Raw genomic sequence first — 12,281 nt, forward strand, 5'->3', positions numbered from 1 at the left:
ACCCGACAGAAAATTGTTCTGAAGTGGGAGCAGATGCATTGAGCTGTCAGGGGCAGAGCCATGACGAGACACCGCGGCGCCAGGGACACACCTTCACGTCTCCTCTATATCACTCTCCCTGGCTGAGGGGAGCCCCCTCCCTCCACTCCCCGGGCAGCTTTGAGACTTGGGAATATTTTTCTCCCTATGGCAATGTCCCCAGCCATGCCCTCCAGAGGAGCTGCTTATTGTACAGATACCAGCAGGGCTGGGCGCAGTGCAAGGGGTGGTGGACTGGGGCGAAGCTGTTGCTGCTGTCTCATACAGCCTGGGTGAAGCAGAGAAAATGGGAATATCATACCCCACTCTGCACTCTCAGGCAAATCTCTGCCTGCATTTAAAGACCTTCCACCAGCGGTGAAACCCTTCAGCATCTGTGGGACCTGCTGCACGGGACTGATGGCAATGAAAAGCCTCATGTGCTGCAAATACTGAGAGAAACTCCACAAGACCTTCAATACCTTATATGGTACTGAGCTGCACTGCATCTACTTCAACAAGCTCCAAAGTCAAATATGGGCCACTTCCCTGCTGTATCACACTGTCTTGTAAAGGCAATTCCTATCCAGATGTTGGATATTCTCATCTATACAATCCATCCATAAAACGGAATATTTTGGGTCTCAATAGACATTATCAATTTGAGTAATCTCAACTCCAGTTTTCTTCGCTCTCCCAGTTTTTTGGGGTCTGTGTCTATATATTATTCCCTTTTTTATTACTGGCATGTAAGTCACCAGCCTCAGGATTAATGACATCTTTCCCTCATTTTTTTTTTTTCCTTCCCAGTTACCAACTTCTCATTTTCATAATATTATTTTAAAAAGAGGTAGAAAATTAGCCTAGTACCCAGACCCACAGCAGTGTCAGAGCTAGAAGGGTTTCTGTTGTGTGTGCCCTATTATTTTTGGAAAGAAGAAAAGTAAGAGGAGAAATACTGCAAATATGTGGATGATGCCTGAAGAAAGGTTCCATATATCTGTGCCTGGGAGAAACTTTGTGACTGTAAAGGCATGACCTGGGTGCCAAAGCATCTGTCTGTCTCTGCCAGTCTGCAGCAGCCGAGCTCTGTCATCCTCACTGCCTGAATGAAAAGGGCAGCAATGATGAACATTTTCCATGAGAAGGGACCTTCCTCCAACTTCTCATGCCTCAACATTTTCCCACCAAAAGTCTTCCTTCACCTCTTGTGGCAAACTGAAAATCTTCAATCCTCAGTTCATGATTTCCACTGCCTGCAGGGCTACGCTATGGTGGTCTGGTTCCCTGCTTTATGGCATATTTCTGCTGTGACTATTGAATGGGCATATGAATCCCAGTGTAGAGGGGGATTATGAGGTGATATTAGAGAAAAGGGTCAATGGGGCAGTATATAAATAACCATACTTCCAATTGCCTTGGCCAGCTTGCTCTTGCCAATGCTTTTTCATTGACATTATTGAAGATATTTCTCAGTCCAATGCAATATCCTGCAGGCAGAGATGATCTGTGACACTGCTCCTAGGAGAGCCAGGTATTGACACTTTCATAACTGTATTTTTCAGAAAGGCTTCCTTCAGCTGCAGGAAAGGTCATAAAAGGAGACATACAAGTATAATTACAGATCTTATGATTTTAGACTGAATTTGTGATTTACAGTCTGATTTGCATGTGTGACATAATGCTATCTCCTTCACCTGGGGGTTAGACTTCTCTTGTGATGGATGGTCGGTCTTTTGACAGGGACCAGGAGATTCAGGAATGACAGAACATTTACTTTTTGTATTTTTTTTTTTTCATATAAAGGAAATGTCCTCAGAATTGGCAATATTTATCTGTTTCTCTTATTTCAGAGAATCTAATATAACAAATAAAAGGACCTGTAAAAATATCACATGCAGCTAGAGGGTTAGATGGTGCATACACTGGTTTGATATTCAAATATGTTTTCCTGGCTGACTTGTAGATAAAATGAAGAAAAACCTTTTATTAGTGTCATTTTTTAAAATTTTTCATTAAAACCATAGGCTTTGTGCCCTGTTTACAGGTTCCGAGGGTAAATGACAGCTACAGATACTCAGCTAATTGGTTCTGAGCTTTAACTCCCTACAGAAATGGTAGCCACTGGTTACTTTTTCTGTATGTGGGGGAAAAAGGAGAGCTCTTACTACCTGCTTTAATTTGAAGTCAGGAAAGGCATGCTTTGCTATAGAGGCACGCAGAACAGTGCGCCATAAAGATTTTATGAGTTTGAGCTTTGGAATACTGTCTTACTCATAAGTGGTGAAGTCACGAGTAAATTGTGGGTGAGATTCCATTCTTTCAGGAAATACAGAAAGCCGGTGCTCAGCAGTATCTGACAGAACCAGACCCCAGTGCCTTCAGGAACAGGATTTTGCCATGTTCAATATTGGCAACACACACACACACGTAAATATATTATTGGTTATATATTTATATACATATATATGATAATATATGTATGAACACTCATATATGTTTATACAGTGTGTTCTTTTAACTCTCTGAATTAGCAGAATGTAACACTCTTCATGAGCAGGAACCGGATTTTGCCTATCACGTGTTTGATAGGGGGCAACATATAGATAATATATATTCATATACTATATATTCTTATAATTATAGAATGTACTTTATATACTATATATCATATATTGTACAACATATATAATATACATATGGCGTGTATATACATATATATATGAACCTATATTAATCTCTGTATACAGAGCGTGTTCTTCAAATCTCTAAATGAACAGAATTTAAGCCTTAATTAGTGGGAACAGAATGTTGTCTTTCACGTATTTGGTAGAAGCACCTTTCCTGTATTTGGCAATGGCAACATGCGTATGTACACATACATGTACATATGTACGCATACATATGTAAAAATTACTTTTCTAAAACACACACTTATACACATCCATATGTGTATATGTGTTCAGACATAGGTGTATACCTGTTTGAACATATGCATCTATATATACATCCATACATAGGTCGTCTCTACATGTATCTAGAAGTCACTTACTAAATTCTTGAATACTTACTAAACCCAAAATACTTTTAGATGTATGTAGAGACGACCTATGTATGGATGTATATGTACACATAGGCGTGTACCTGCCCATATCGAGTGTGTTAACGCTCGGAGCCAGTTTGCAGGGACAGGTGCACCGGTACCGTTCGACTGCACGCCCGTCTCTTTCCGAGGGACCGGTACCCGAGGGACCCACCCCGGCCGCGCCTCTGCCTTCGCGGTCCCGTTCGTCTCGGCGCGTCCCGGGGGCAGCCACCGGTGCGCGGGTCCCGGGGCACGCTCCTGCGCGGGAGCACCGCACACCGCTGCAGCCGGGCCCGCACCCAGCCCCGGCACCTGGCGGCGGCCGCCCGGGCCCGGGGGTGGCGGGGGGCGGCGGCGGGGCCGGCCCCGCGGCTTGGCCCCGCGGGGGCGGCCCGGGGGGGGAGCGGGGCGCCCGCGGCCGGCCGGCGGCGCCGGGCCGGGACTCGCCCAGTCACCGGGGAGGGGGCGGAGCCGGCGGGGCCGCGGCGGCGGCAGGTGCCCGCGGCGGCGGGATGGTGGCGGCGGCGGCGGCCGGCGCGGGGCCGTAGGGCCGTAGGGCAGCGGCGCGCCGGGCCGGGAGCGGGGACGCCATGGGCAGCGGCGGCGGCCCCCCGCGCCCTGCCGCGCCTCTGCCGCCGGTGCCGGTGCCGGTGCTGGTGCTGGCGCCGGTGCTGGCGGTGCTGGCGGCCGGGGCGGCGGAGGCGCGGGCTACCTCGGAGAGCCAGCTGCCCGGCGCCTCGGCGATGGGCACCGGCACCCCGCCGAGCCCCAGCGGCACCGCCTTCGAGGAGACGCGGCTCCACGTCTTCACCCTGGACTACCCCCACGTGCAAATCCCCTTCGAGATCACCCTCTGGATCCTGCTGGCCTCCCTCGCCAAGATCGGTGAGCGGGGCCGTCGGGCGACCCTCTCCCCTTCCCCCCTCCCCGGGCCCGGAGCCCGGCCGGGGCCCTCCGCGCCCGGCGGCGGGGGGCGCGGGTGCGGGTGCGGGGCTGCCGGCGGCGGCTGCTCCTTGGCGGGGCGGGGTGCCCGGCCGTGACTGGGCTGGCGGAGATGGGGTTTTCTAGGTTAGGAAAGGTGCGGAGGGGGAAAGAGGTTCCCTCCAGCCCTCTGCAGCAACGCGTAAACCCCGGGCTACGAGGACTGTAAAACGCAGAGCTGAGCCGGTGCGCCGCTGGCTTTTCCTTCGTCACCCGGCTGTCGCTTGAGCACTACCTTCTTTTTCTTAAAATAACGCCGGGTGTAATGACAGTTTCAGAACAGAACAACGGATCGATGGAAAGCAAATATTTATGAGGGTAGAGTAAGCCTCCTCTGTACTTTCCCACCATTCACTTATGTCCCGAGAAAGGCAAAAAAGCCGGCACTGAATGAGTAAGAAAGGCCACCTCTTCCCTCATGTGGAAAATATTTGTATTGCATAGCTTCACGGTGTTTTGTGCATCTTATATATAAAGTTTTTTAATTAGCTTTCTAAGTTCCAAACAGAAACATGAGTACAGTATTATAATCTAAGGAATATCAGATAAAGGTGTACTACAGAGCCATTTAAAAATCAGTAAATCTCCGCAAATGATGAACTTTGTATCTTCTTGACTACAAGATAATGTAAGGAATAAAGCCATGGGAACAAAAAACCCAAAAAGGTTTACTCATACTCCAACTGTTTGATGCAGAACTCTGCTTTTGCAGCGCAGATTTCCATAAAAAACTACAATCATACTCATTCTGATAAAATATTTTGATAAAACCTAAAACTTTGACTTCTGCTTGGGACATTGAAATAGACTGTGTCACATTCTGGTTAGTGATCAGGTGATTAGGATTCTGCAAAAACAAAAATTTGTATTCACCTCCTGCCACAGCTAGCGTTGTAGTTGGGGGCCTGATCCTCTACCCAAGCAACTTGCTATGGCTTCTTTCCTTTCGGCAGAAATATTGTATGTTGCATCCATTAAAGATGCAGATACCATGATGCGTGTATCTTAATGCATTAAAGATGCATGCTTAGTCTTGAGTGTGTATTTAGGTGTAGAATCAGGACAGAGTTCAAATATGATACACTCAAGTATATAATGAACCGTAATAGCCAGAAAATAGGGAGTCTGGTAAAGAGTTTAACCAGTTGAGTATTGTAAAATTGCTCTGGCTTCTGAGTTTAGGCACAACAAGAACTGTTGAATAAGCTAAGACTAGTGAAAAAGTTTCTGTTTTATTAAAGGTTACAGGGAAGCCATTTGAAACATGTAAACACACATATATACACAATAATATATAATTTCTGTAGGACTGTACACTCTATCCTAATATTTTGCTAGTGCATAGGCATCTAAAAAGTAAAAAAAAAAAAGTTACCTGACTACTTTGCCAATCTGACTGCAGTACAGTAAACAAACAGCATAGATGAGGAGAAATACATATAACTTTTAAATCCCTGCAGTTACACCAAATGAAAGCTAGTGTGGCTAATCTAGGGCATCACCTCTGCTGTTACAAGTGTGTGTGTGCTAAGCAATGAGGGCCAGGAGAGGCCCTAGGTGTGGCAGTGCTCAACTTCACCACGCCTATCTGCCGGCGCCCTGACTCCAGGACTGGAATTAGGAACATCCAGTTCTTGCTCCTGGATCTCCGTCTGTGCTTCCTTATCCAGCGAGTGCATCAGGTAAACCTTCCCAGGACAGACCCATCACTGAATTTATATTCCCACGGCATCAATTTTTCACTTGCTTGTGCCTTCTTTTGTACTGAAGGTAGTGTGGATGGGCAGTTCTCTAACCACCAAGATATAGAAATGTCGGCTCTGCCACCTCCTACTGGGTTACTAAGAGTGGGCCATGTGTGTCTCAGTTCAGAGGGATGAAGAGGGGTTTTCCAGCCAGTCTCGCTGCCTGTAGCCCTGAGAGCAGCCCTGCAAGAGAGGAGGCTCTCTGGTGCATCCCTTCCCCAGCATTTCCTGGCGGGCAGCACAGGCATCTCGCCCCTGTCATGCCAGGTGGCGTGGAATCCACCTCGAGACTCACGCACTGCCCAGGAAACTTCGGTGCTTAATCTGGCATCGCAAATTCCTTTCTGGGGCTAGGCGCTGAATGCTTACGCTTGGCACTGCCGAGTAGCAAACCTTTATGAACGGAGCCCTAAGGTCTTTTCAGCTGCAAGGAGCTCAGAAGATAGAGTCTCATTTAATAACAGCTCTCACAGTGTGAAGGGTCCCAAAGACAGCTGTATTGCAGCACCTGCTTATTGCCCGGCTGGAGCCTTTTTGAACAAATATGTTTTCGCAGAAGTCCGGTTTCACTGGAGCTTAAAGGTTCCAGCATTTGCTAATATTTGTAGGGGATTTACCTGAAAGGTTTCTCAGATCCTGTCTGTGATTGTGTCATTGTAGGCTAGATTTAGAGGGAGCAAGAAAGACAGCATGAGAAGGGAAAACCTGGAGCTGTCAAGCAGAACAAGCAGAACATTTTGACAAGCTGCATTTTCACAAAGACATTAGAAACATGGTGTTTTTTATTCCAGCATAGAACAAAGACACACTTTGAAATTTAAGAAATTGCCTTGAACAGAATTGTAATCTACTGGCTACCTCTACTTATTTCTTATCTTGTGGGATGATACCATATAGGAGGTATGTTACATGCCAATGGACTCCATGAGTATATTAAGTAGGACCCAGTGCACTCAAAGTATACTGCAGTCTCTAGGCAGTGAAAGTAGTCTACCTGTCTCCCAGTTTTGCTTAATTCTTATGGTACTAAACCTACAAAATATGGTCTAACTGATCCAGATTCCCATTACTTCTATGTTTAATCACAAATGCATGATTAGAAGTGTTTCTTCTGGGAACTGAGCTGATATCCTTCCATTTACCTCCTGAAAAAAGGTTTAAGCTGTTCAGAGGGCCCTTGGAAAACTTGCGTGTAATCAGTACACATCTCGGTGGCATTTCCAGCATCAGAGATCACTGGATTTCACCCAAGTAGGAAACCAGGGCTCTTAGGACCTTTATCTTGAAGAGTACTGAACTTACACTTTAGGCAAGTGTCCTACTGCCCAAAGGCCTGAGGGTAAACATCTTCCAGGCTGTTGAAACTGGGTCGATGCATAGTCAGGAGCCCAAGAACAGGGTCAGAGGAGGAGAAAGTAGCTGTAGTCCTGTGTTCAACTTAAAAGTCTGAGTATTCATGTACTGCAGGGGATACGCTCTCAGAACGTTCCTGACCATGTGGCTGTGGATCCATCTGAGCAGGGAAGACGTCCCTCATCCTGCAGGCACCTGTGCCAGACTTGATGTGCACTGGATTCTAAATCCTAGCTCTCTGCTCTTAAATGCCTGTCTCTGATCACCTTTGAACGTTTTGCATGGAGGCAGGAAGTCTTTCAGGAGTTTTGATGCTGTTTACATGGATAAAAACCACATTTAACTTAGTGGGATCCTTTCCATTACCTTTAAGGATGAGGTGGAGTCCCAAAAGCTCTGAGACGGTATGAACTGTCCAAAGTGACTTGTAAAGAAGAAAAGGAAAATATTTTTATTTTTATATTCACAATAGACATTTCATTGCCATTTCATTACAACTAGTTGACATGTATTTTGTTTTCATTAAAAGCTGCATTTACAAAAATTCTCTCCTCTTCACTTTTTATTGAGAAAATGATTTAAGATACTTCTAAAGGGCTTAAAAAAACTTTTAGCAAAATTTGCTTACTCAGGGGAAACTTCAGTCACTGTATTGGAAATTTTGGCATCCTGCCACTGCAGAAACTAAGGCAAACCATAAAATGTTTATGTGGAAGCTGCTGAAAGGTGAAGAGTCAAGTCTCCAACCGCAAATTTTTCTGTTTCCAGGGTCACTACCTGTTCTGCCAATATAGGATATTGGTGATTCCGGTTTCAAAAAATGGCAGTGAATTTGGCAGTCCTTCTAACAAGTCGCATAGGCTGTGTTTCTAAATATTAAAAAGCAGTCTTGTGTTCATCCAGAAAGGAAAAAAATGCAGCCTAAACTGCTTGTGTTTTAAAAATAGCTTTAATAATTATAGAATATGTAAGTAAAAAATCTATAGATTGAAACAGCTTTCCCTTTGGTCCTTCCTAACCATTTGTTCTTCCTAATTTTAAGGTCAGGCTTTCTTTTACCTGGAAAAAATCTGTGATGAAAGGAGAATTAACAAAATAGGTGTTACAAGATACAGAACCCTGAAACTGGGAAACTGGATGTGAACTATATCAAGCTTGCACTAGTTTAACTGTTTCGACTACAGGTGTGATTTTTACTGAAATAGTTTTACTGAAATAGACGCCCGTTATTACCACACCCAGTGTTTCCGTGCAGCTCTCATTTAAAATAATTTAAATGCTTTTTAGTTAGGCAGGAATTGTGGGATCTTGTGGGTGTGGATAGTTTTCTATATAATTATATGGGCCAAATATAGATAAGGAGGAGCCTGAAAAAGATTGGCATCTCCAGGACCTGGAATGTGACCTTGGTGCATAAGGTTGATTGTTCCATTAGACCGGCCAGAGTAAGTTCCTTCAAAATTTTTCCCATTCATTACCAAAATTATCCTTACAACAGCCACCTTCTACAAGTAATGGTAATCTTTATATCAAAACTGCATGTCTTCGAGAGTTTCAGTAGGCTAAGGAACATTCAACCATTAAGTCATCATTCAGAACCTTTTTTTAATTCATTTTTTCAGTACTTTGCACAGATTTTTATGAGAGACTCCTGACACTTCCACAATTCATATAATACAGCGTAATAGTACAGGTTACAACTTATTGTCACTTTATGGAAAACGTGTTGTTTCTTGTGAAATTAAGTTGAAGGCTCCGCTAAAATTAAAAGAACGATTCTGTCTGTAAATGCTTCCCCATGGTGGCTGGGGAGGTGACCATGGGTGACTGGTAAAAGACTTCCAAAAATGTAATGAAAGTACTCCTTAAACTCCTTTGTAAAGATGTGCATGGAGAAGGGGGCGGTTATTATGTTGGGTTTTTTTTCTCTATCGGGATGTAATTTTCCCTATAAAAGTGTTTGGATTGTTTTTCTGGAGGATTCCATATTACCAAAAATTCCACACTTTCACAAACAGAACCCTTGCACACAGTTGCTCCAGTCAGCCTGTTAACTGGAGTGTCTCCCACCAAATTAACTGAATTAACTACTCTAGCTGACAGATTTACCTTGACCTGTTGTGGTGGTCCAGTTCAGTCTTTGCAATGAAAATGGAATTTCCCTGCGATTGCTGTTTGTTTGCTATAGAAACTAAGATATCAGAATCCAGAATAATCTTTTGGATTCTGTACAAATAACCATTTCACTTTCTTGTGTTTGAATTTCATTTGAAGGCTTTCATCTCTATCACAAGTTGCCCTCAATAGTACCTGAAAGCTGTCTCCTTATTCTGGTTGGATTGCTTCTTGGTGGGATTATTTTTGGAGCAGAGGAGAAGTCCCCACCTGTAATGAACAGTGATGTTTTTTTCTTGTATCTTTTACCACCCATTGTACTCGACGCTGGATATTTTATGCCAACTCGTCTTTTCTTTGAGAACTTTGGTACCATATTCTGGTATGCCGTGGTGGGCACACTCTGGAATGCCATCGGCATTGGAATTTCACTTTATGGAATTTGCCAGATCAGTGCATTTGGTTTGACTGATATCACATTGCTGCAGAATTTGCTCTTTGGCAGCCTCATTTCAGCTGTGGATCCTGTGGCGGTGTTAGCAGTTTTTGAAAATATTCATGTCAATGAGCAGCTTTACATCCTGGTGTTTGGAGAGTCTTTGCTGAATGATGCTATAACTGTGGTAAGTTACTTGATAAATGATTAGTTAATGAAAATGATAAAGATTGTTCATGCCACTCCATTATATCTCTTTCTATCTAGTTGTTACGGTTTGCTAATAGATGGAAGTCAAGGAGTGCTGATGTGTTTATGTAATTCTCTAAACTTTAGATTTAGAAACTACGGTAGTCTTACTACACCAGAGTAATGTGTAATGGTAGCATATTTGCACTAGGGATTTTGCTACTTGCTCTCTTTAGTTTCTGTATCTTTGAATTCTGTTACCTCTGTAATCTAAAACTGGAGGTTTTCCTCACCTGCAGAAATGACCTTGGACAGGAGAGGCCAATGTGGGGTGTCCCCGCATGTTCACAGAGAGAATGGGCAAATCATGGGACAGGAGACGGCCCGGGACCTGGCTGATGCTAGCCTTTTGCATGTGCCCATCCAGTTGGAAATGCCCTGAGGCCACCAATACGTTTCTCCCAGGCTACAGATGAGATATGACAGCCATTTGGAGGCAGTAATTTCTAATCATTAACTAGCTTTACTGGGTTTGTGGTGCTGACCTGACGACAGCGATCTGCAAATTCCATTAACACCCCTAATGCCCCTTGTTTGTACCTGATGATACCATGTCTGGGACATTACTCCCATTTATCCATGCCTTACTTGAAATCCTGCCTGTGTCAACTATGTCCTGGCATGTTTTCTGTTTTGTGAGACATGGAGGTCCAGTTTTTCATATGCCAGAAGGATCAGAAAGATTCATGAATTGGGTCAGCACCTTCCCTGTCTCTGTCACTGGCTTCTTATTCCTCTCCCAGTCTATGCACAATTGTCCTTCAGTGTTTCCTTTTTCTAGGACTTTGCCTCACCTGCTTAACACATGTATAACTGATAATTTAATCTGAGCCTTGGTACTGACCACTTCTTGTGTGTCTGTGGGAGTACCATTGTTTTTTTCACTTATGCTTCTTGCTTTACCTGATTCTGTTGCTATCCAGTCAGCTGAATCTCATCCTCTCTTATGGGCTTGCCTTGAAGCCTAACTTTTCTCATAAGAACTTGTAGAGTAGAGCTGATGGTTGGACTCGATGATCCCAAAGGTCTTTTCCAACCTGAATGATTCTGTGATTCTGTGATTTTGTGAAACTGCCTGCCATTACTAAACTGGTACTTAAGACAGTCCTGAAAATAAGTGGGTGTAAATACTGAGTTTCGAAAGGCTCAGCAGTTCAGCTGTGTCTGTGTCTGTCTCCATTCTTAATGACCACTCATGCAGTGGAATTCTTTTCATACAAGCTTTTCTGGGGGAAAAAGGTCTGTTTTTATGTTAATGTAAACCCTTTTTTTTTTTTGTGGATTTTTCCAACCAAAATCACTTTTCCAGTCACAAAATCAATCACCTTTCCACTGGAGCAGCAGTTAGTCCAGCAAGATTTGCTAGGAAACAACTGCATCCTGATGATGGAAGTATTCATGCGTGCCATTGCCTAATGGCAAATTATGCCAGAACACCATTTTTATAGGCACTGGCATGGCAATTTAATAACTGTGATGCATGGCTTTCCTGGAGGCGTCATTATTGCCTTCTTTGGAGGTAGTTCTTTCTCAGGGCATGCCAGCCCAGATGTCCTAACACAGGGGAGATACTCCCAGGAGTCTGTAGGGTCAGCCCAGTAACGCACTGGCCGTACATATATTCATGAAGGAGTGAAAGGAATTTAGAGTACCTTTGGTCTTACTTCCTAGCTATCGCTTCAAGGCAGCACTTGGCTGGAGATCAAGTTGTTTCCACATGCTAAGCATTGGTCTGCTAATGGTTCCTTGTTATGGTTTTGCACACCTGCAATCGTGATTATGCTTAAAACGTGACCCAGGCCATCACACAGATCCCCATGGGGTGCCCTTAGAGGACCTTGCCTCCCCTGCCCATAGTGGTGCTGCTGGACAAGTTCTCGCTGTGGTGCTGCTGGGGTTATGCAGCTATCTGCTCAAAGGAGATGATGTTTTGTAAATACTATTTCTTCCTCTGCCCTTGTTGGGTTACCAGGAGAGCTGATAAAACCAGCTATCAGGCAGAGCTCAGCACCCTCCAGATTTCATCTGCTGGAGCCCTTGAGTCCCACCTACCCTGGCAGGTGCCTCTGGTGGAGTGTGGGGACGAAGCAGGAGGGGAGTTCAACGTAGGCTGGCTGTCCTCAGAAGCTGCCTAATTCCTACGGCCACTGCAGTATCAAAAAACCCAGGGGCCTCACAGATGGGCTGTGCAGAACAGAATGGCTTTACTAAACATGCTTTCTAAATACTTTAAGCCCTTCTTCCTGCTATCCCACTTGCACTGCCTGGCTGCTCCTAATAAAAGGTTTTATTAGGATAG

The 12,281-nt window shown here is 44.6% G+C and overlaps 1 protein-coding gene across 1 annotated transcript in view; it reads left to right on the forward strand.

The window, feature by feature from the left end:
- The first annotated feature begins 3,629 nt into the window (after nt 1–3,629).
- Nucleotides 3,630–12,281, forward strand: part of SLC9A2 (solute carrier family 9 member A2) — a 32,714-nt gene continuing 24,062 nt past the window's right edge. Inside the window, exons 1-2 of the mRNA XM_074859105.1 lie at nt 3,630–3,988; nt 9,457–9,920. Coding sequence (XP_074715206.1) covers nt 3,694–3,988; nt 9,457–9,920 — 759 coding nt within the window. The 5' untranslated portion in view covers nt 3,630–3,693. The remainder of the gene's footprint in view (nt 3,989–9,456; nt 9,921–12,281) is intronic.

This window comes from Strix uralensis, chromosome 2 (genome assembly GCF_047716275.1).
Source record: "Strix uralensis isolate ZFMK-TIS-50842 chromosome 2, bStrUra1, whole genome shotgun sequence".
Classification (NCBI taxonomy): Eukaryota; Metazoa; Chordata; class Aves; order Strigiformes; family Strigidae; genus Strix; species Strix uralensis.